The 26,944-nt window shown below is 26.0% G+C and overlaps 1 protein-coding gene across 2 annotated transcripts in view; it reads left to right on the plus strand.

The window, feature by feature from the left end:
• The first annotated feature begins 6,568 nt into the window (after positions 1 to 6,568).
• The window catches only part of LOC119683434, a 44,401-nt gene continuing 24,025 nt past the window's right edge, over positions 6,569 to 26,944 (plus strand). Inside the window, exon 1 of one of the 2 annotated variants that reach the window (XM_038097103.1) lies at positions 6,569 to 6,672. In XM_038097103.1, the coding sequence (XP_037953031.1) occupies positions 6,670 to 6,672 (3 nt within the window). In that variant the 5' untranslated portion in view covers positions 6,569 to 6,669. The remainder of the gene's footprint in view (positions 6,673 to 26,944) is intronic. The other variant, XM_038097105.1, reaches the window with a different exon arrangement.

Genomic DNA, 26,944 nt, shown 5'->3' on the forward strand with positions numbered 1-26,944 from the left:
TTTTAAACAATTGAAAAGATTGCAATCAAAATATCAACACTCTAAACATTGAGGTTCCCAGAGAGAATGCCTGAGTTAGGAGTACTTAATACTAAATTAAACATGCATTGTATGAAAACTAGTAAAGCATGTTTTTCTCATGTCATATGTACTCCTGCTTGAAAACGGAAATATACGTACAGGAAATAAAGTTCGTATAAAAGTATCGAAAGAAATATTAGAAAAATGTTATAAAAATCAATGAAACACCTGTAGAAGGCATTGATGACGTCTACGGAAGTACGCAATGACGCAAAATCAAAAGAATATAAACAATGGAGGAAAGCGAAAGATTTTTAGGCTACAAAAATAGTTCCGGTAAATGGGAAGGGTGAAAAACAGTGCTGTTATAATACAAAAGGAATATATTTCATTGATTTCTGTTGATTTTTTTTAAGCATGAAGTTAATTGGCATCGATAAGCACGAAAATTCAACAAATATGTGTAGAATTTAACAAATGATCGGTTGGGTGCTGAGTAATAGATTAAAATGGAAGTTTAAAATATTCCTTATTGAAGAAATTTTTTTACCTTATAAGTACAATATTTATTGTGACAAAACAATGCGGAGAACCCGTTGTACCTTTGAACTGTATGAAATCAATTGTGGTATTATGAAGTATAATATAACAACAAGCGTTTTTTATATTACATATTAACATGAGCCAATCAAAAATATAAATGAGAAAGTGACTGATTTTAAAAAGGCTCTTATTTGACTGCAGAATTTTCCATTTCAATCATTTCAAAATACATTAAAACTTAAGAACAATGGACTAACAAACCTGAATGGATCTCTAGAATAACTTAACCTAACCTATGTACATGATTTAATGTAAATTATTTAGAGTTTAATTAGTTTTTAGAATGTGATAATCGTATACAGTTACTTTATATTGTTTTGATATATACTCGTATCGGTACAGCCCAGAATTTTTTAAAAAGCACTGTAATGCCAAGTTGCGGTGTTATTTTTTAAAAAAGCGTTCTTCAAAGATAAGAACAAAGTGGTAAGACCGGATTTTGAAAAAGCTGTTAATGCTGAGTTGCAATATGCGTTTTTCCAAAGATGAAAATAATGCTAATTGTATATTACACCCCATAAACTGCAAATTTCAATATTATTAAGAGAAGACTAAGGAGAATTTCTAATAAACATTATTACAATATAACATATTTATACTTCGAAGAAATTGTTAAATATTATCACAATTTAACAAATTTATACTTTAAAGAAATTGATTGTGATCTGTTTTACAAAAATACTTACTATATGTTTACTGTTAACACGAAAGTCTTCGCCACACTTAGAAACACTTAAATACTTAATGACGAACTTTAGTTAGGAACCGCTACTTCAGAAGAGGATGGACTAATTACGTGTAACATAATATCCTGACTTTACGAGTATTAAATCAAACAGTAAAGGGCGTATCACAGCATGAAATTTACTTTTCCTTTTGAATGGCATGAGGGGTGTTTATTTAAACTTTTTCACTAAACAATGATTTGATAACACATAGTATACATACATAATATATAATTTATTCTAACTTATAATATTCGTACTTAAAAATTATAACAAGTATTTTATGGCAACTGTAGTGGAGGAGGACGTCGTCTATTTCATAATCATCATCAACATAATTTTCAAGCACATGACAAATTAGTTGAACAAGAAAGGAAATCATCAACTTACAGTCATTCGTACCAGCACTGGCCAAGGGCATAAAATTCGATTGGCACTCATACAACCCAAATTACCCACTTCTGTACCATCTGCTATGCGAATCCGCAAAAGCGAAGATTTCGACTGTGCTTAGTGCTCTTAGTCGTTGTAATAACGAATTTTGATTTTATTTCACATCGCAACGTTTTATACATTTTATTCATTTTATTACAATTTCGTTTTAGTTATTTCGTATTTCATAGTACAAATTAAAATTATGAAGTAAAAAAGGGGGTTGTGGGTAAATGTGTAAGAGTGTATAAAAGTTTCGTTCCACAACTACAAACCAAAGTTAAAGGACAACCGCATCTCAATTTTAATGCGCTCAGACCCGGTTTTTCTGCATTAAGGGTTTTCATTATTATAATTTTTTCTTTTATGCCATTTTTTTAAGTACATTTAACTTTTTTAGTATATTTGATACCTATCAGCATCTTATGCGTAATATTAAGGGAGGTGAAGGGATGAAATTTGAAATCCTGTAAGTGCGTTTAAATATAATGGAAGGATATAAACCATCCATATGTACACTTTATGCTTTATGAGAACAATTATAAATTGAATTTGTAATTTAGTTTGTATTTTTGTATACGAGAGTAAGCCAGTAAGTAAGTAAGTAAGTATAACCGAATGAATGGTTAATAGTGGTAGAAAATATTGCAAATGTATTTGAAAGTCGTTCTAGGAGATATGGCGTCGTTTTTGATAAGGCGTCGTTGTTGATGAAGACGATGATGAAGTTTAAGTTAAAGTTGATGCAGAGTACAATAAAGGTTGATTTTTGTGCGCAAAAGATATGCGATATATATTTTAATTGCGACTTACGATTATGAGTCTTTTATTTTTTCCTTTTAGCTTACTTCCAAAGTAGACTTGAAAGTATTTACGAACTTTCTTAAAGAAGTTGGGTGCGGTGAAATAAATACTTTGAAGCAGTTAAATACCATGAACATTGAATACAACAATCTTCCGAGAAAAAAAAAATTGAGATATAGATAAAACTATATAATATAATAATATATAGGATACATATGTATAAAAAATAAAAAAATTAGATATAAAAATAAAATTAAAAATATTGTAATAAAAATAATACAGAAATTATTAGTGTTTTTATTTAAAAAACTGTTTATTTAAAAATGTTTTTGTATAAGAGTTGTCTTCGAACACATACTATTTAACAAATTTACAAATTTGTAATAGGTGTGACTTACTCAAATATAACATATTTAAAATGGTTCATTTTAGTTAGAAAGTAACTTACTTACTTAAATGGGTACATAACAACCTGTTACCGAGTTTTGGCCTAACGCAGCATATCTCTCCAGCCGTTTCTGCTACGCCTGGGCCATTATATTATCGAAAATACAGTCTACTTCTACGTCTTCTTTCTCCAACTACCGCTTCAAATACATTTTCTCGCTGGAGCATGTATTCTCACTACATGACTTTACTACTGTTATTCCACTTTTTTGTTAGTGTGGAAAAAAAATATTTGGAAAGTGTGAAGGAATTCTAAAATTCAATAGAGAATACTATACAAATACAATACAAATTAAGTAATAAAATCTGTTGTGAGTATTTTATTTTTCTTACCCAAATCTAAAGAGAAAGTACGACCTTTTGATATTCTTCGTAAGTTGCGCAAAGGATTTACACATATTTTATTTTATAGGAGTTGAATGAAAACTTCTCATAATCTATATCTTTCCTAATCTCAACATTATGGTTGCCCATAGTACTTTTTGATGTACCAAAGCACGGAGATCAAAATATTAACACTTGCTTACAATATTAGAAGAGCAATTGTAGAACTAAGGAGTTCATTTAAAACTATTATAGATAAATTATATTAAAATTTTTGCACTAAGAAACCAAAAATAAATTCAATAAAGTCGAATTATTTTTTATTGTTATATTTTTATCTAAGTTATTATAATCTAATCCTTGACAGGTGTTATAATATATTTTGGTTAAATTAAAAAGAAATAGTTAATCTTGTCTGAATAAAATATAAGTATATACAGAATTAAAAACAAAAAAAAACAATATATAACATATATATGTATAGCATCTGCAAAAGTAAATGAGTTCCTCCCACGTAATTCATTGTAATTTGTACTAAACTTACTCACAGTGAAATACGACTGTGCTGTTTACAACAGAAGTAACTAAATTGCAATGTTACACAAACAAAGAAGAAACATTTTGAACACATTTGTAATATTTTTCAGATAAAGGAGAAATGTGTTAATTGCAATAATATATAAAAATAAAATAAAATAAAATAAAAAAAATTTTAAAATACAATACATATTGGTTAATATATAATTTCTAGAATTATTTTTTCTGTTCTCCTTTGCTTTAAAAATAATTCAAAGGACTTATAAGTAAAAAATCTATAATCCATATAAAACTCAAAATTCATACATACATCTTAAAATCTCAAAAATCATTTTATTTTGCCGGTTTTTCCGTTTGCTTTGTGCCGTTTTACAATTTTTGTTTTTATTATTGTTCGTCTTAAAGCATTACAAATCGACATACATAAGCACATTTGGCATTTTTCTGAGTGTCACAATTGCTTGCTCTCTCATTTGCCGTTAAGTAATTACTCTCAAAATACTGTTGAGTTTGAATCTGTTTTTTTTCTTCTTATTTGTATACGTATAAGATAATGTTTTATTTTTCCTTTATAAGGGCATTACCGCTTTAACCCTAATATGTTATGAATAATGTTGTGTGCTACTTAAACTATAGTAGTATATAATGTTCATATTGGTATTAGATTATATTATAATAATGCATAAATTATAATATGTGTATGTATTATACTAAAAACTACGAAATATTATCATATATTGAGCTTTAGTTTAATGTAAAATGTATGATTGCACTCAAGTCGGCAGCATATCTTTAAGAAAGTTATTACAATTTGTGATATCGATAAAATTGTCTAACGTTTACTAATTATATTAGCTTCATAAGTCATAATTTATTGCTAAAGTTTTAAGATAAATTATTTGTTTTGCTACAAATATTTTTTTAAGTAGAAAAGTAAAATAGTCAGATTTAAACTTTATGTAATACTTAATGGAGCACAAATATTTTTTATATAAATAACATGAATATTATAAGTTTAACTTTTTATAAATAATTACTATATTTTAATATATTTTTTTGCTAAGATATATTACACATACATATATATGATTTAATGAAAATTATATATTTATTTGCATATTTTATGTAATACTTAATGGTGCACAAATATTTTTTATATAAATAACATGAATATTATAAGTTTAACTTTTTATATTTACAATGTATATAATTAATTACTATACTTTAAAACATTATTTTGCTAAGCAATATAACATATATACATATATGATTTAATAAAATTATATATTTATTTGCATATTTTAAATAATATATTTTTGCATAATTACGTCTGCACAAACACCACAAGTTAAAACAAAACTTGCTTCTCATCGCATCATTGGGTTAAGCATTAAAAACGGCACCCATGGTTAAGTCTTAATTGTACTACATTGTCAATTATAATTCTACACAATATCACAGTAAAAAAAACGAAATATTCTTAAAATTACAATGAGAGCAAGTTGTGTGCTCAGTTGTAAGAAATGAAAAAGAGTATAAAATTCAAATAAAACAAATTTATGCTCATTCCTTTGAGTGTGAAACGAATAAAATTACAATGATTATTATTATTTTCGTCTTTTTGTTTTGCTTAGTTCATTTGGTGCCTGCAGTCGTCGCCGCTGCTGTTGAGTGTATTTGATGTCATTTGCTTGTGGTGGTGAAGTGTTTCCTTCTTTCCGCAGTCAAACATATTTTTAATACAATTCTTTGATTTAATATGTTCCTCACATTTGTGTAGTGCGGTCGGACGTTTGGATACAATAATTATGTTTTAATTTATTTAATAATTTTAATAAAAAAACTTATTGCCAAATAATAATAATAAAGCATTTATATCGTAGCAATATAAAACACAAACAAATGTTTATAATTACAAACAAAACCAATAAAATTTATAAAAAATAGGGAGTGGAGTGAGATTAAAATTGTGTGCTGCTTGTGCCAACATTTAAAATTGCTTTCTTGTGCTCTCCGCATGCATTTCTAATACGTATTTGTTTGGTTGGTTGAGTGATTTTCAAATTGATTTTATTAGTTTTATTTTTTGTTGTGAGTATTTTAAAATTTTGAATTACCCGCCCTTAGTCATTGACTAAACGTGTAGCAGCAAGCACATGGAGAAGCGGTGTGATTATAATTCGAGAAGTAAATTAATTTGATTTAATGTGAAATGCGCGCGTTTCTTATAGTTAAACTAAAACGTCCAACAAAATACAATATTCACTACTTGCTTTAAAAATTTGATTTATACTAAAAAATTATTTAGTATTTTAAAAACATAAAAAATTGAGAACAAATCTGGAATAAACTGTATTTTACCACAAAAAAGAAAAAAATTGCATTATCTATGTTTTGTCTTTGTTTGGATGACAAGTCGTATTTTGAAATTAAGAAATTGTACAAAAAACAGAAAAGTTATGAGAAATCATTGATATGTAATTAAATGACAACAATATATGCACTTATAAGACAAATAATTATAAATTTATATTTGCAATCCTCAATATGTATGTATAAAATCGAGTATAAAAACAATATTCTGTGATAAAAATTTTAATAAACCGTACACGAAACAAAACCTTCGACACATCATACAAATTAATACAAACTTAAATAAATAAATAAATAGTAAATAAAACTTTTTAATTAAGAAAGTATATGCATTTTTAAATTAAGAAAACAACTGTGGATTATATTAATTTCATAAAAAGAAGAAGCTGACATCAAAACAAACATGGTAAATACAAAATTAAATATTATGTTCATCTTTGAAATAATTAAAACTATAATTAAATTTTTAAAAACATATTCTCAACTATATAGTATTCGATTAGTATTTATATAAATACATATTTTAAAACAATTGCAGGATGTTTGTTTAGTTTACCAATGCTCAATTATCTTTTTAAGGATAGATATCTTTAAGAGGCTTCAGGCCCTATCAGAAATTTATTTTCTTAAGTCAATTTTTATAAATAGTATAAATTATTACTTTACACTTTTCATTATTTTAAATTACAAATATTTAATAATGTTTAAAAAGGCGCTTTTAGTTAATATTCACCAATTTAATTTTTTTGTTCAGAGTTTTTAAATGAATAAAATCAAAGCACAGGGATGTTTGCTTGTCTAAAATTCATTTGGACGATAATCAGAGCCTTAAGCGAAGTAATATATTTCAAGCAGTTCAGGTGTTATTAAAAAAAATAATTTATAGTTGATATTAGAAATCAATTTTAAATATTGTATTATACCAATTACATAATAAATCCTTTATAACGTTTATTGTTTATAGAAACCTTTATTTAAACTTGCTTATAAGTTTTAAATAATGCTTTTTAGAAAATATCGCATCAAAATTGTTAAATTTTTTGTAATTATTTTTTAAAAAATTAATTACAATAAATTTTAACAATATATTAGAAACTACAGATTTAATGAACACATTCTAAAAATACACTATAAAGTATTATTTTTAAAGTAGCTTCTAAAGATCCGTTTTTATTTTAATACATAAAAACCGCGCCATAAATACAGTTTTACTATCGATTTTAAGTGGGTAAATAATGTATATTTTGTTATTAATGTTATAGTAATATTTGCGTAATTATAAAAACTGCCATACTATAACCTTAATGATGATATATTCTTTTGCAACATGTAATTCATTTTACTTCAGACTATGTTATTATTGCAAAACAATTTTATATCTAATTATTTGATATCCACTTATTAGGCTTTTCTCTAGAGAAATTCTTATCCCTGAATTTGTAGCTCATGTATTATGTGAAATGTTATTTTTAATGAACAGAAGCAGAAAATTCGGCCAGATGCTACTTTTTATTAAAAAAAAGTAACTACAAAGTTAATGAAACATTGTTCACACAAATAACATTACCTTTGATCATTTATAAATATAAATAATGAATTTTTTATAAAAAAAATAATGCGCTTTGAGGCCCTTAAAGAATTTATGCATATTATTAATAAAAGAAGTAAGAAAATAGAAAAAACAAATTTTTTATATAAAAAATTAAGTGTTAAACTGAAAAATTATTTTATTTTCTATTTTATGCTATATGTATTATCACCAAATTTTAATTTATATATATTTAACAAATATAACATGTTTTTAATATAAAAGACAACATCACTTTAGTTCTTTTGCTATAGAGATGCAATATATATATCCTAAATGTGACCTATTATATATTTCCTCTCTTATATTATCTTCTTGTTATATTATTATACTGATGATATATTTATCTGTTAATTATTTCTTTAAAAAATTTTATTTTAGAATTGTAGTTATTTAATTATAAATGTTTTTTTGAAATTATAAATTATATAATTGGAAACATTATCCAATCCTTCATATATCAATATATATAACATACATTTTTTTAATATTAATATTAATACTAGTTGAAAATTATTTTTGTAACTTAGAAATCTATATATATTACAAAAGTAATACTTATTTCTGCTTTAATATATTAATTTTATTTTTTGTTTACATTTTACTTCGTATTTCTATTATTAAAAATAAAAAAAATAAATTTCAATTATAAAAAAAAAACAAAAACAAGACAAAAGCTACATTGCCTGAAGTCTTAACTTAGTAGACGCCCTGATTTACTTTTAATACTTAAAAAAAGAAAAATTCAAAAAAAATTGTTAAGTATTCAGTGAAGTATGGATTTGGTTACAGTAGTCAATAGCGCCACCCAAAAAACTTTGAAAATTACACAAATGTGTCAGCACACAAATTTTGAAAATATATTTAAAGTGATTAATTACGTATCTTTTGTTTTTAGAAATCTCAACTTCAAATGCTTATTTTTGAATTAATCGAATAAATTTATGTGCTTCAACGATTATTGATAAAATATAATGATAATCACGTATTCAAAAGTTATGAATTCATTTATTTCAGTTTAGAAATTAATTTTACAGATGCTCAATCTCATATTTTTAAGGAACAGCTTTTTGAGGAACTGAAATACTTTTTGCATATCCTGCAGTGAAATGGAATTGTTAGCACAAAAGAGTATCGGGAAAAAATCTCAATCCAGTCATGCGCGAACATAAGAAAATCTAAAAGAATTTTTGCGAGTCCTTTGCCTTTGCAAAGTGATACAATCCATTCTTGTCATAACAGAAACTTTTTGTAATTAAAACTTTTTAATTATTTCAATTTGTATGTGACAATTCGAAAAATATGCGCTATTCTTTTTTGAATAAAAATCAATATTCTTCTTAGATGCAAACTCAAATGAAAATCAAGAGTTCTAAATGTTTGGAATGGGAAGTAAAGATGTTTATAAATCCATCAAAGAAATATGAAAAATTTGCAAATTAAAAATAATTAATTGTATTATACTTTTTTGTATTGGTATTTAATTCTTGTTTTCCTGTTTAATTTTAAAAATATATATTATCTTTAATATTTTAAAAATATCTTTAAAATGTTAATGGTTTTTAAGATCTGAAGAACTGTTCTTCAGTAACTGTATATAAATTTGTATGCAGGGTGAACTATCAATTGTTAACAATTTTGATTAACATTATATTAAAAAAGAGAATAAAAATAGTACCAGAAATATCTGGGTCTACATGCTGGAGCCGATAGAACACGACCAAACGATCTAAAGATCTTTGTCGGGTTTGGTTATATTTTCTCCATAGACTTCTTGAGTACGTAACTTAAACATTTGTCCGAATGATTAAAATCAATCAAAATTCCATAAAGTAAATAATTTTCGATTTTTTATTTTCATAATACATATATTAAGAGGTTTAGTTAGAACCTCTTAGAAATAGATAATATAGTATTGTGAATTACATTTAGTATACTATGTCAATATCATTAAAATCGTTTTTAATGTTTATAAATTTTTACTTTGTACTACATTTTCATCAAATGAGGATAATAAGTATCACAAATTATATTAAAAGTCTCCGCTAAAAATTGATTCTAAAGTAGTTATTCCTTATCTTATCAATTTGTAAAAATTTGGCGACGTTTGAGACATGAGCTAGGGATTCAGATACAAATATTTGTGTAAGAAAGCTTTTTTCAGGAATAAATTTTTCTCAAACCATTTTTTTTTATTTAACATTACATGTTAACAGTAAAAACTAGTTATAGTTTTGAGATAGTTAACTCATAGCTAGCTGATGATCTTTATACGATTGCACTCTCTCTATGTGTAGTATTTAAACGCATATTATTATATATTGCATTATTACGAAAAATACATTTACTCGGTTGACATTTTTATATCAGCGTCATCATTTTATGGAATAACATATCTGGGTGATTTTAAGCTTTGTCAACTAAGTTTTGCTACTTCTAGCGTGGAGTCTCATTCTTGGCATTTTTAGACGGCTCTAATTTAAGATTTCATGCCTAATATTGATCCTTCTTAACTTACTTAAAGTGAAGCCAAATACACAATCTAAAAAATAAGTAGTAAGAGTCTTCTAAAACACTAAATTTAGTTCAGATCAGCTTAAATAATCATTTAACTGTATATTCTTTGTGAAGGCAGGAGAACGTTAAACATAAATAACTCAATTCAAAATAATTTATATAAAATCTTAGAAAGCTTACCTATATAATATTTTTTAGTTCGTTTAACAGCTTCTGTACATGTATTTAACCACATTATTATTGTCATTATAAGGAACAATGGTACAACATAATCTATAAGATCCATTGCGTTGAAATTCTGATGATGCTTTGAAATTCAGATTTAGAAATGTAAATTTGTTTTTTGATTTCGTTAGAGAACAGAAGTTCTGTAGATTATACATTTAATTACTTTTAATTACATATATGTGAACTAGTAGTTATCAATAAAATACATCTATATTCTAAGTTTTAGGGACAGTTTTTTTTCTTAAAATATGTCTTATAATTTATTTATAAATTTCAATATAGAAATAAACATATATTTTTTATTTTAGGCTTCACAGACTAAATCAACTTGGTAAAAAGTAATAAATTTTTTCATTGTAGCATATTTATGAAATTTTATTAGTTTTTAAGATCTTATCTGCTATTCCATTCTTAAAATTCATTTTTAAAAAATTAATAAACTGTAAACCTTTATTGGTTTCTTTAAGTGCTCTTAAGCAGTCAATCAATCGAATTTACCTATTTTTTATAATTATTTGCACAAGAAAGGACTCCTGCGGAGTTAAAAGCAATATTATTATATGTTATGTTATTACGCAACCATAAACCGCTATATGTTTGTACTATAGGTAGTATACTCCAGCAGTCAGTAAGATAAACCTAACTACTTTACACTTAAGAGCAATTATTATTGGAAATGTTTTCATTCTTTCTAGCTTATGTTTATTCATGTTAAACAAGGTATTTATAGGGATATTTCTTGAAATACATATATCGAATAAGAATTTGCAACTACTTTTCATTATTTTCAGTTCGAAATTTGAGTTAACTTTAGATTTGAGGTAGACGAAACCGATGGTCAAACTTTATGTGTCCTTCCAGTTTTAATCTGGACTATGAGAGAATTACTAAATCGTGTGCTGGTATCTCCGTCTGATGTTAAAAAATCCTGAACGGGAGATATCGCAACCTTTACTCTAGTGGTTAGGTGTCTTATGTTTGCTTAGGATTAGTTGTTATCATACAAAATCGTCAACGGGAAATATCTGAACTTTTATTCGAAGAGTTAGGTGTCTTATGTTTGTTTAGGATTAGTTCTTATCATAAAAATCGGACATGGTCAAAGTTTTCCGCTCCGTCTTTAGCGCTGTACTCTATTAATTTCTATATCTATATATACTATTTTTAATTTAATAATATATTTTCTATTAAATATCATTTATACTTATTAAAATGTATATACCTATATTTTTTGAAACTATATATTTGCCAACAATTGCATATTGATTTCTGAACAGTTTTTTTATTTAGATAATAAGCCTTCATCTGCTCATTCTATATTCTGCTAATTATCAAAAATACTAAACCGAATGAGAATAAAAAAAATCTGAAATAATGCATAGAAACACTAATTAATTTATACGCTCGACTGTTTAACATTTGTTGGCAAAAGATTTATATGCAAACATTACTAATCATAAGTGTGTATATGCATAATTATTCATAATTGGCTTTTTTATTTGCATCTTCAGCATTTTTAGTTACAATTTAGCAAAGATCTATTTTTAATGCAGGGCAAATCGTAAAGCAATTTACCACGAATGATCTACGAGTAAACGCTGAGCCATAATTTTTAGTTTCACTTTTTTTTTATTTATTATTTTTTTATTTTTTTGCTTAGTCAAGAAGTGATATACGGGATGCATAGATAGATAGATAGTTTATACATTCATAAAAATTTATACACAGTTTACATTTAAAATGCTTAATCATAAAAGCATATGTAAAAAATATTATTAAATTGCTAAGCAAATGTATTAAAGATATTTCGAATTGAAGCAAATTTCTTATTTGTTGGAAAATCTGTAAATATTTAAGCATATAAGCGTTTTTGTGGAATTTCTAAGCTATACACAAACAAATGTACACAGAGAACGAACTATTAATGCATACATCAAAACACATATTAACGGATTTTACAGATACAATCTATGTTTGTTTGATACGGCTACGTTCTATTTTAAATTAATTTCTTACAAATAAAACAAAACTTAACAACTTATAGATATGTTAAATGTTTTATTGGTACGTTCTATAGGCGCTGCATATGCACTGTGAAGGAAAAAAATTAATAAAAAATGAATAAATAAATATTAGAAAATTATTTAGTATCGAGATATTTGGTGTTGCGCTCATTTGCCAAGATTTCCGATTTGCGCCACATTTAAAGATACAAATTATTGAACAAATGGCAATAATTACAATTTGAATCTAAACGTTTGCTACTTTATTTATTTTAAGTGCCATTAAAATTTTTAAGTGTTGGTGCAACGCAAAACACCAATTTGCTTAAATTAAATACCGCAACCAAATTGGCTTCTCCACCACAATCTTAATCAACAATTTCTTTGATAAAAATAATAAATAAAACTTATAAAAAAATAATAATTAATAAGTTTATTTATTGCTGTATTGGAATTTTGCTTTTGAAAAAACTTTGTTCTTAATAAATGAGTATTAAATTATTTGAATAATATATGTTATATGTTAAATACTAAAAATTATTGTGTTAAAAATAGTTTTATAATTCATAAATTTGATTTATATAAAAATTTAAAAGAGAATTTATATTGTAAAAAATCTGAATACATTACTTCTTTCAATCGATTACCCATAAAATATAGTTTGTGACATTAATTTCTTTATAAACAGATATCAACATATTAATTAAGAACTTAATGTAACTTAGTTAAAATATCATGACATATAAAATATTAATTTTAATCTAAAATTATGTGGCGTAAAAAACCCAATATTGTTTCTTAAAGCCACACAATCTTATACTGAATATTTGAAAGCAGTTCTATTGGATATGGACCTCATAAATATATAAACCTTCAAAATTTGCACAAGTAAAACCACCTAAAACAATACTTTTTTCTTATTACCATATCAAAATTATCTCTGAATTGAATATAAACAACCTTTATTGTAAACAATTTTCTAATAACAAAATAGGAAGCTTCTTTACTCACATCCTTGCTTATACTATACACTTAATTCTGTACAAAATTAATTATATATAATGAAATTCCTCATAACGGACAGTTCTTTTAACCTGACAGCTTCAATAGCCGGACAAATTTCCTGGACATAGCTTTTACAACAATTTTTTCATAGAAATATTTAAATTAACTGGACGCTCTTATAATAGGACGCGAACACTACCTTCTTTTTTATCAAAAAATCTCTCATAAGCAAACAAAATTAAAAAAAAAGCGAACTTCTTCATCAAAGGGCAATCCAACCAAAATATTTAAATTTCTTATGGGGTCTTATTTCTAAAACACTTGCTACGTAAAATTGACACTACAAGTTCAGTCTCAGAGCTATCGACATCTATTAATGTGCTGGAAGCTTTTTATTTTCTCAAATAATATGCCTCATCTTTGCATAAAGTAGAAACAACAACAATTCAAAATTGCAGGATTTTCAAAAATTTATAAGAGTCTTACCGATTTTGATCTCGAAGATGACATTCCACTCGCAATATTTTTATTTTCAAATTAGAATCTGAGGTTAACGAATAATACTTAACCTACGATGCTAAATATTAGACAAATAAATCAGATATATATCAGAACCGCTACTAATCTGTAGCTAATCTTTATTTGAACCACGGATTCTTGTATCACGGATGCTTTATTTGATTTTTACCGGTTTTTTTTTCGATTTGTATTACCAATTGTTTATTTGCGCTACCGGTCTTTTATTTGCACTGCCGGTTTTTCATTTTCACCATCGGCTCTTTATTTGCCTTACCGGTTCTTTATTTGAATCGAAATATATGATATTAACAGTTTAATTTTTTGAGAAGATTTGGTTGCATTCTCGTACATTGAGGATTTTACCAATGCACAATAAGTTTTGAGTTGGGAAACACTGCTATGAACTCTTTTTAATGTTAATATATGGAATTAACATTAAGTCTAAGAAATAGTCAAGCAAATTATTTGTAAGAATTAAGTAACCAGGGAGTTTAATTAATAGTAATAACATTGAAAATATTTATAAAATTATATTTTGTTATTTTCAAAATATTTTTAAACCTTTTGCGTATTATTTGGTTTTATAGATCTTGAGTTCACAATTTCTTTTTTAACATTATCTCAACTGTATATTGAAATTGTTGTATCAAAATGGCATATTTAACATTTTTATCTAAAACTGCCCACAACTGCATATTTAAAGTATTTGTTAATTGCTTCGCTTCAATAGATTTTATAACTAATAATAAGTCAGTCAAAATATTCGACTCTGGTCGTAAAGGTTAAATGCAAATTCGTTCCATCACTCAGAAAAAAATTTTCATTGGAAAATTTCATTGTTTGTACAAAGTGAAAAATGTACAAAATAAAAAAAAAAACAAAGTACACCTAAGCAAATGGACAACGACTATCAACCAATTTATGTACAATGTGTGTCAGACAAAAACTTCGGCATCCTTTGTGATATATCTCTAAGTATTATGCATTGAAAAATTAATACAATAAATACACAAATGTGGAGAGAAAAAAATCATTCGATATACTTGTACTAGGTATGGCATACACCACCGACACTATCCAAAAAATAATCAAAAAATTTTCAAAATAACTGACAATCAATCATGTGATTTTTTTACTTTTATTATTATTATTACTTTTTTTTTTGTTATAATTTTTACGTTTTTGTTAAGGGGCACCACACTTTAAAAAGCAAAAAGAAAAGTTTGACAAATCATTTCAGATGGACAATCAACATTCGCCTCATATACTCATTGACGTCTTCTGGCCTGCTTCTAAACTAATATTTTAATACATTATAATAAATGCATTTCATCATCACTTTTTCAAAAATTAAAATATATATATAAGAGACTCTTTCGTGCTCGTTTCTTCCCCCTTCTGTCATCAATTAAACGGCATTTATTATTCTTTAACTAATATGAAGATTGCTCGTAACTATGCAATAAATATTTATTTTACACATTGGCTTGACTATTTAAATTGCTGCATGAATTTACGTCTTTCGTAGAGTTGTGCCTGTATGACGTCAAACTTAAATTTGTAAAGAATTTTAAATTAATTAATTGATTATGATTATTTAGTTTTAATTTGATACAGCAGAGCAATTGTTGCAATAAAACCAAATAAAAATATAAAACCCCAGTGTGAAGTGAAATTGACTAAAGTTCCACCAATAAATGAATAATATTTAAAAATACCATACCCTCATCATTAGTTAACGTAGCTCAACAGTTGCGACAATTAAAACACACTTAACCCGCTCCTGTACCGGCAACTCTCTGTATCTACTAATAATAGACCATTAACAGGGATCACACATTATCTATCATTTCGGCAGTTGAAACTAAACTCGGTCGTCGTCGTACTCGTACCCATGAAAATACTAAAATGCACGCGTTGATATTTTGAATTAATGCTTTAAATATATTTACGAGTATACCATATTTGACTAACACACTGGCACACACTTACATATGTACGTTTGTTAAATTATTGAAGAGTTTGTGTTCAAAAATATAATAAAAATTTTTTTTTGGTAACCATTTTGTAACAATTTGACATTTGTTGTGAAATGCGGGTACATTTTTATCTGTGCATATGCGAGCCTCGCATGAGATATACCACATACTTACTCGTGCCTTGGAATGAGTTTGAATTCTTGAGATACAGAATCACGAGCCGGGCGCTATTAAATGTTTGTACGATTCTATTTATTGTAATGTTTTATATATATTATTATTATTATTGTTGTTGTAGTTGTATATTTCCATAAGCAAACCCATTAATTTATTAGTGTGTAACATGCAATCCAATTGACAACCAATCACAATTAGTCACAATAAAAACTCAGCTAACCGAGCAGTTATTATGGATTTAACCAAGGAAATAGGGGCCAAGAATTGTCTATATGTCCATATGTTTATGTTAATAATGTATACATACAATTAAATTAACTTAAATAACTAGAATTATCTATACGCTTATGTTAATAATATATACATAAAAATAAATTAACTAAAATAATGAAATTTATTTTTTAAATTAATGGTAAATTGTACAAATGCATTAGGTAATTATCTTTCAAGGAAATATTTATTAAAAGAAGAAAATTTAATTTTATTTTTATAATTGTTTTATACAGCATTTAATTTTATATATCTTACATTTAATATTTGTTTATATCGATCATTTTTTTTAATTTTATTATATTAGTTTTGATTACAACACAAGAGATCAGCCATGATCGCCGTACTGGAAGCTAGTACCCCATTTATTTTTACGTATCAGTTTTGGTTGCTTTATTTTATTTATTTATTATTTTTATATATATAATACAAAAAAAAGGTCTATAGCATTTATTAGATGTTATAAAGTGGTATTCCTTTATAATTAATATTTTTATTTTTAATATTCCAAATGTACAAAAAATAAATTGATATATGTTTTACTATATTTACAGTTATTGAATCATATTTGCTCATTTTTGTATGGCTTTTGTATGAATCTTGTGTGAAAATAGGTAGTTATTGTCGTCACACATTTGTTGAATTAATTGTCATAGTGTTTGCTCACTATTAGATTATAGTTATATTTTATTTTATTTTTTTATTTTTAAATAGAAAATTAAAATATTAACTTTTTATATGCATATATATACTTTAATTTTTATTACAAATTAATATTTTATTTTTTGTTATTTAGTTTTTTTTAAACATATATATTTTTATTGCTTTTTTATTTCATATTAAAATTTATATAAATCTATAGGAACTACCCATATCCAACTATCGGTCATAACACTATTGTGACGGCATTGTGAGGATGGTAAGGCTAAAAATACCTCCTCTCCGTACATAAAAAAAAAATTAAAACTACCCATATATATTAATGTTTTTTATGCAGTATATATTATTTTTATATTTTATAAAAAATTTTTCATAAATAATATTTCTTCTTATTTTAAACATTTTCCTTCCGCTTTTTTCTTTTCTTTCATTGGAAATTTTGTTTTTCTTTTTCACTGGTTTTGTCGCAATGTTAAAGATTTTGTTATTGTTATAATGTATGGGCGTGTATGTGCAAGTATGAATGTAAGAAAATCTCAAAGTTCGTTAATATATAAATTTTGTTATTAAAGTGTAGAAGAACTATGCTTATATCTTCTATATAATTAACAACTTCTTCTTTTTACGGTTAGTTACTTTATCTCTTACTTTCATTTTTAATAGCAATCGTATATATAGCTTTTAATTTTTAAATACAATATGTATCTTAAAAGTATATGTTTCTTTTTAAGTATCTTTTTTCTAACTCTATGTCATATTACATCTTAAACCTTTGCTATTCTGATATTTTTGAGGATTCTAATTCAGTAGTTCAAGTAGTTATAGTACAAAATTATTTTGATATACTTACTATATGAACATTTTTGATCTACGCCTGGGCTTTTTGGCCTGCCAGTATAACATAACCTAATCAATATGAACAGTTGTTTGCTTTGTTTCGTTTTGATGTTACAAAATCTTAAATAGTTAGACTTCATTTTTATATATCTTAGACATATCTTAGATCATATGGGCATTACATATTCGAAAATAAATAAACCATATCTATATGTTATTGGATTATTTTGTAAAATTTTTGTGCTGCTAATAAGTTTGCAAATCAAGTGACTAATTTCCTAATTACTTAAAATTTACATTTCAACAAACAATTACTCATTCACATTTAAATTAAAATTGAAAACATTTTAAAATGGAGCAGTAAGAGGACAGCAGTACTCGTATATGGCTTGTTTATCACTCAATTTTAATTTATAATGAAAGTATCTATTAACTCATTTGTTATATGTATAAATATTTTTACTTTCTATAGTTTGGTGAGTGTATATCTAAAATAGTAATTAAAAAGGCCACGCCTTAATTAGTTAATATCGTTCTAAAATTAGCAAGCAATAAGCTTTGAAATGCAATAAAATGTTCAAGTAACTTGGAAATAATTTTTTACAGTGTCTTGAAAAAATAGTTAACGCCCAAAACAACTAATAATTTAATTCTAATAAACGATCTAAACATGTTGACAAATCAGAATTCGTTTTAAATACCAGTTAACCGAAACCAGTTACTATATATATGATATTTTTCATTTAAGTAAATAGATTGAAATCCAATGAAATGAAATGCAGTCTACTACATATGCGCTACAGATTTGTACTACATCAGATAAAAGTTCCGAAGAGCAGTTGCCAACGGTCTGTGCAAATAATACTCGCAGCAGCTGAGCTTAAATAGAGGCAAACAAGTATTTAAAATTAAAAATAGTTACAGAAACGTTTGGTTAATTAAAGTTGCAGTAAAAATAAAATAAAATTTGAAATTTTAAACCCTGACAGCAGCGCCTGCAGCTTCACTAAATTAAGATTTAACACAAAAGGGTAGTAAGGGTATTACTGAGGGTAGTTCGATTGTATGAATCTTAATATTAGAGATTTAAAAATGGGTGAAAAACAAAAAAAAAAATTAAATCCTGTTCCATCGTATCAAATCAGTTTCCGGAAAGTCTATAAAACGGTGGTCTTAATACATTTATATCTGGTTTATTAAAACACACTAACACAAAGCAACGCCGAAGTACAAAGCCAAAAAATTCGTGCTAATGTATCTCACAGATATGCTGAAGTAATTGTTACTGTACACGTACTTTAAGCTACTCATTTTTATATCTGTATCTTTATACCCCCACTTATTTATAAATTCGTTTTTTTTTTATTTCGTTTAGAAATTGTATTTTTTATCATAGATTACGCATATGTAAACCATTTCTGTTGTATTTTTTTTTGCTTTTAAGTAAATTTCTAAACCAATCTGCTGTCAATTTGGTCTTTAAACTAATTTTTATTCGTTACGTTTTTTTTTTGTTTTGTTATTAATTTACTTTTACGCTTTGTACTTTTTAATGTTGACTTGCTGCTGTTGTAGCTTTGATGATGACGGATTGTCGTCTTTATACAATACTTTAGTAACGCCTTTAAGTTACATTTATATCTTATATCTATCTATCTGGTAAATGTATCTTATGCATACGATTTCGTCTTAAATCCATGAGTGTCGCCTGCTTGAATTTATTTTGAATTTTATTTTATTTTACTTTTGTTGTTGTTGTTGTTGTTGGTTTTTTATTAAATTTTGGGTGTGTTCTGTATTTAACGAATTCCAACTACAATATACTTCCTCCTCTGGTAGATTTTATATTAAAAAAATAAGAAATGCTTGCAGGAAAACAAACTCATTGTCAAAAGTAACATGATTTTTGTTTTAAATTTTTTTTCTACTTATACCCAATCGTATAACAATTTGATTTCACTTAAAACGCCATTTTGTTTTAAAAATAAACAAATACATATATACCCCACTAATTATTATGCTTATAAAAAATTTAAAAATTATAAAAAAATTAATTTTAATTAATTTTTAAATGAAACGCAAACTCTCAAAATTTTCTATTAATCGGTTGCTTCACTTTATCATCGGAGACATTTAGTTCTGAACGTAGATACAGTAATTGCTATCATCTTCCCTTTCTTAATCATCTTCCTTTCTATGTTCTCGATGCTAACGGAGATATTTCCACTTTTACTATTAACATATTGATCAATTATATTATAATAATAATTATTTTATGGTAGTTTAATAAATATTTTTGTCTTTTACTTAATATATATGTTTTTATTTCGTCCGAATACTAATAATTAAAAATTATCAGCTAATAAATAATTCTACAAATATTTAGTCACTTACTCATTTAGTCCCATTTAAGTACAATTTATATGCCATATTTTTGTACAATAGTTCCGAATAAATAAATAAAAATATCTGTTAGTCAATGAGTCAAATAGCTAACATAAAGTTAGTCACTTTTGTTGCACTCGATTTATATATGTCTCTTTCAATATTAATTTTTATTAATATTATATATGTTAATTAATCTGCCATACATTAAACATTAACTCATTAAGATACTTTATCTTAATCTATATATTCAATGTCAATATCAGTAAATTAGCTTATTAGTCATTTAAATATTTATTAAAGTATAGTAAGTCATCAGTGTTAAAGTGACTGACAATCTTATGATTTGTAATTATCAACATAAGTTATTAATATTTTGTATGAAAAAGTAACAGAAACAAGAAGTAGTTATATCAATAATTTAAACCATTGCCTACTTATATAGATAGTAAATTATTATCATGATAATAATACTTATGACTAAATCATGTTTTTGACTATTAAAATACTTTTTACAAGTTACTTTAAGAAAAATTACTGTGTAGGTAACTAGTGACATAGTTAGAAATTAAGTAGAATTTATTGAAACCACTCTTAAATTAGTTGTGGATCTTTCACAGTTATTACTTTGATCTGAGATATTATGTCAGTTCTGTATTCAATTAATTATACTTATTTGTTATAAATCATATATTTGTTTCATTAATCTATTTAATCAGTTGATTTATTCTGTTCTTTCTTTCTTTATTAATTCAGTTAAAAGAATGGTATACAACCATCTGTAAATTATTGCATACTTTAATTATTTTAAATAATTGGTTAGTCAGTTTATTAATTATTCAGTTAGTTAGTCTTTTAGTCTGTTAGTTAACAACTCAAGTAAACTATTACTCACTCTGACATACTTACAATCTGTTAACTGTGATCTCTATGATTAATATATGTATATGACTTTGTCTGCCAACATGTTAGCTCTCAATCAATCAATTAATAGATCAGTAAGTCATTTAGTCTTATTCACGTGCGCATAAATATTAATTATTTTACTATTCAGAGCCAGTCAAGTACTCAATTCGTCATATGGTCTAGCAATTACTCATTTAGTCGAACTTACTTATTCTAACAGCTGTCTTTTCAATCTTCCAGTATTAATCTTACTTTTTCATGTGTATCGATTTTTTTGTTAAGTTCCATTTAATTATTTATTTTACTTAGAATATTTAAAAAAAAAAAACATAATGCATCCATTTCAGGTATTTGAAATGTTCACGCCATTGTCTTCTGTTTAATCTTCCTTTTTTATGTAGACAGATTTAGTTCGCTTCTTATATATTTCTGGTTCAAATTTCTATTGATTTTGTCTGAGTTTTAGTCTCTTTACTTTAGTCTCAATTTTAGGATTAAATATGTCGTCAGCTTTATTTTGAATTTAATTATTTTCTTTTTAAAAAAATTTTTTTTTGAGTTTAAGCATACTTTGTTTCGCTTTTAAAACACACCCCAATATTAATACTCGTTTGGATTTGACAGTTGATTTGGGTTTCAGATTAAGTAAAGATTTATCATTTTTCAATATAATTTTTTTTTGTAGGAAAGTATTTTTTTTTTGTTTGTATCTCTTCTTTGTATTAATTATTGTTAAAAGTATAGTTTAAAACCTTAGTATGATTTGCATACTTTCGCATCCCAACCAACATGCATTTGAATAAAATATAAGAATATTCCAAGATTCCAATTAAGAAAAAAATAAAAATAAAAATAACTTTTAAAATATTAATATAATTTAGTGTTTCTTTGAGATGAATTTGAGGCACCTCTCTGTGTAAGATAATTGATTACAATAGTATATTTCAACTATAGCTCTATTAGGATATAAGGAATCATTTATTGCTTATTGCAACAACTAATATTTTAATATTTTGATAATTGTGAAAAAAATTTGGAAGAATAGAGATTTGGCTTTCCAACTTGTTTCAATTTTTTAAAGATAAATTTTCGCTTTGTAAATTTTTTATTTTTGGATAAATGTATATATAATTGTATATACTCTTGAAACATATAATAATAATAATAGATAAATTTAAATATTTGCTTTATACATTTTTTTTAATAGAAGTTTATTTACTCTATAGTAAACTAACGATATTGTGGTGAAAGGATATTACGAATATGAAGAATATGACTTTATTATACAAAAAAAGGTACAATCTGCTGATTATTAAAATTAGATTGAATTGGGTTCGAATAAACTTATGTACCATATACTTTTAGATTATTTTTATTTTACGCTAGTTTTCATTTCGTTACAAATTCTTACTTCTTGAATAAAATTTTTTTTGAATAGGTTTCACTTAAGATATCATTTGATCTTAATGACTAATATAAAAACTTATAAAAAATATTAAATTAAATCACTTATTTTATCTTTGAGACCCTAATTAATTGTATTAAAAAGTTTGATTAATTTTATTTAATTATTGTTAATGACATAATTGGTTTTTCAACATTATTACGATAAAAAACTGTCACTATCTTTTTAGTTGTTAATACTACTTAATATTTTATTTGACCAAAAATCTAATTAGTAAACAAAAAATCCAATTTTAAATAAATTTTTATATATTTTAAAGCTCTATACTTAAATATCTAAAAATGAATATCAATTACACCTTAAGTATGTATATTTCCGTAAATCAAAGCAAAAACAACACATATTATATTACTTAATAAAAAGACTTATTTATCAATTAATGATTTAATAATTAAACCAAACAAATTAGTTATAAAAATTATAACAGGCAAAAAAACGAAAAATAAAACTCACTCCCATGACTTAATTACAATTTAATATGAACGCACACAAAGTGCGGCGACGACGGCAGCAAATTATCTCTGCCGCATGAAAAAAGATACAATAAATATTGCTAAGTAAAATCCAGCCCAGAAAGGCAGCCAAAATAAGGCACATTTGTACTACACCGATTTTTTATGGGCGCTTGTATTATTTTTGTACCTACGTAGTAGTACGTTCATTTCTTAGCATTTCTACGTACCAGATAATTCTAATATACGAGTGTACTCATATATACACAAACACATTTAGAGACGAAGCCGCATTAAATTAGGCTTAAGTAAATTTACTTTAAAAATTCCAATAACTTTTTAATTAAATTTTAAACCTTGTATAATATAATTAACTAAAAAAAATAACAACAAATATATAAACAATTAAATTATTGAAATAAGCCGCCAGTTAAGACTTTTGGTAAACATTGCTTTAGTTGTAATACTTTTTATCAGACTAATTGTTTTAGTGTGATTTTGTACAGATACATTTAACATACATTGTTACCTTTATACCTTTTTACTAGATTTTTGTCTATAAAACTGGCATTATTCACATGGCATTATGCACACATGAGTATGAGTATTTAATAAATGAATGAAGCTATTTTAGCACATACGTCTACGACTTTTATACTGTTTGTAATTCAAGCAACGATAACAGCACCTAAATAAATATTAACTTCCGATTAAAAATTAAATAAATAATAATATTAACAATAAATAATGTATTGCATTATACGGCTATTACGACTATTTCGAAATTATATATTGTATGTACCTACAATGCGACTTAAATAAACTATGATTAAATAATGCAAAACTGCGAATCTGAATACGACGACGACGACGACGACGACGAAGACGAAGACGACGACGTAGTATGAATATATACGAATAATTTAATTAAGGCATGATACTTAAGATATGATAGGAATATGTAATTAACACTACTAAATTTATGAACTTTTGCGTCTAAATATTTACAAATACGTGTTTGCTTAATGTATAATTTTCAAGATTCTTAGAAAAATATATGAAATCTTAGGTTACATATAACCGTTGTAGATACTATGTTTGCAGCACAGTGATGTGATCGCATTTCAACGCATCTTTGAGACTAGAGTATTGAGTCTTTGATAATACTTCAGAATATTTCAAAAGGTAACACTTCAGTTTTGTATATGTAGTATGTTTTTTGAAATGTCTGAGAATAGTTAGGAGATGAATTAACGATCTGAGAAATGAAATGAATTTGTATGAAGGGAAAAGTTCACTTTCAATGCTTACAGGGAGTCACATAAAAAAGGCTAAGAAAATATGTAAGTGAAGTTGAAAAAGGATTAAATCTACCTAAATTAGCTAAAGTAGTCGTTCTGAGTCCACTTTGCTCGTAATGATGGATAGCGAGTTGAGTATATTAGAACCAGTCGAAGGAACGCATTGTTGAATGCAAATATCTGGGACATTTTGATGTTGACTATGTGAAGTGAAGCGATATACGAACATCGCTTTTTCCATGTGGTACCACAATGGGCCATTATTTGTGCTCAAGTGGGCTTTCTTGGGAAGTAAATTAAAAAAGATCTAAACCAAACTTAAGTCTGGATTTGAATAAACTTAAACAATGATACAACATATGCGCTAGCGTCTTTTTTTTAAGCACCAGTAAACACGATCTACAAAGTTGAGAAAACTATATACATGAAAGAAATTAGTAGGCACTCGGTATTGAAAGCAATGATTATAACATAAAGGTTCTAGAAACTATATTTTTTAATTACTTTGTGTTTGCTAAACTAAACCCATGATAGTTTGGTAGACAATCAAAACGGAGAATAACAATAATCGATAAAGGCTCTAGAAGTAATATTGTTTGAGAAGATATAGGTACTTAGGAAAATACTACTTTGATAGTTTATCAGACTGTTCATCGGTAAAGACGAAAGACCTATTAAATAACCTAAATTCGGCGGGATGGATTTAGTCTCTACTCTTCTATACTAGGATTCTTGCGAGGAATGTGGTAGTAAAATGTCGAAAAATTGCTAATTGAGGTATATGAAAGTTATCTGATGGCCTATCACTGCAACCAACCAACCAATCAATATTGTTTGATATTTCATATTATGTGTTTATTTGACATTTCAAAACTTTTTTAATTAAACCTTAAGAACAAATTATTTTAAATTTTATTGCGACTAAATAGCAACATTAATGTAACAATACTGAAAAAATATCATAATATATTGTGTTAGGTTAAAATTAAGACAAAAGAAAAAACACTTAGATTATAAAAGTATGTTCGAGGTACTTGAACATTTTTTACATGTCTTGTCTTAAAATTCAATAAAGTTCAAATATTCCCTTGACACCACCGTAAATGCATTTATTTCCTATACTCAGCCGCTATTCAAAAACAAACAACGCCTCAACGTTGCACAGTTAAAGCAATTGATTGAGACATTAAACAGTTTGAAGTCGATATATTTTCAGTTCAGTTCTGCATTAATATTTTTGTTTCTTTTTAGTTTAGATAACGTTTTGCGAGCATGTATCTGCACAACCATATCTAACGCTTTGGAGCCAAACATTCTTAACATTTTACACCATGGTTTATGATATTGTATTATTGAAATAATGTTAATGCATACAAACAATTGTAAATATTTGTAAATATATGCGTGCTTCAAGAAAATATGTTCCGATATTATTAGTATAATAAAGCAAAACTCAAGAATTACTGCTTTAAATTGTCAAGAAATATTTTGCCACTATTTAATGTATTTCGTCGTTTGGATTTACTGATAAACAAGTAACGACCACCCACGTACCTTGCTAGCATATGCACACTCATTCAGAATTAACTAGTACTCCTTCTACCACTTCACTCTGCTTTGCTCTCCTGTGATTTGGCTTGGTGACAACATCAACATCCAGATATGAAATAGAGCGAACACCTGGATATATCTAGAATCAGACTAATAAACTAATTGTCAGCAACAAACATACCAATAAAGTATGCGGTACATACACTATTTTATTGTACGTGCATACCGGCAGTCCTCAGTCAAAGTATCTCAGCTATATTGTAACTGCAAGTAAATTCAGATACAATAATTTTTATACGTTTTGGTATTAAAATATTTGTCGACTTGTGTTATTTTTTATGTTATTCAAATATATACAAATATACTCGTACATAGATTTTTATATGTTGTATATATTGTACAAATATAAGTATAAAAGTATATATATATAGTTTTGCTACTTAATCAAAAAGTATAACAATTGTGAGTTAAACATTTTTATTTTTTGTGACTTTAGTTATTGTTGCAGTACTTTTGCAGCTAGAAACTTGCACGGCAAAGTATGATTCATGCCCGCAAACTTAAATTGCAGAAATTTTAATAAAATTTGTTGTAAACTAAATGTAAGTTCGTTTTTGGCAAATATCAATATAAATTTTATGTAAACTTGTATACTTCGATATAGCAAAACAATGTAGAATATAAACTTTTCTCTTGTTTCGCTTCTATAATTTTTTCTTCTCTTGTTCTTTTTTTATTAAATTAATGTCATGCAGTGAGGAACAAGACCATAACTGCGACGATATTTCATGGTTGTTGACTCGAAGCCAGGGAGTCGATACCTAAAATTTTAATA

The sequence above is a fragment of the Teleopsis dalmanni genome, chromosome 2 (assembly GCF_002237135.1).
Source record: "Teleopsis dalmanni isolate 2A chromosome 2, ASM223713v2, whole genome shotgun sequence".
Taxonomy (NCBI): domain Eukaryota; kingdom Metazoa; phylum Arthropoda; class Insecta; order Diptera; family Diopsidae; genus Teleopsis; species Teleopsis dalmanni.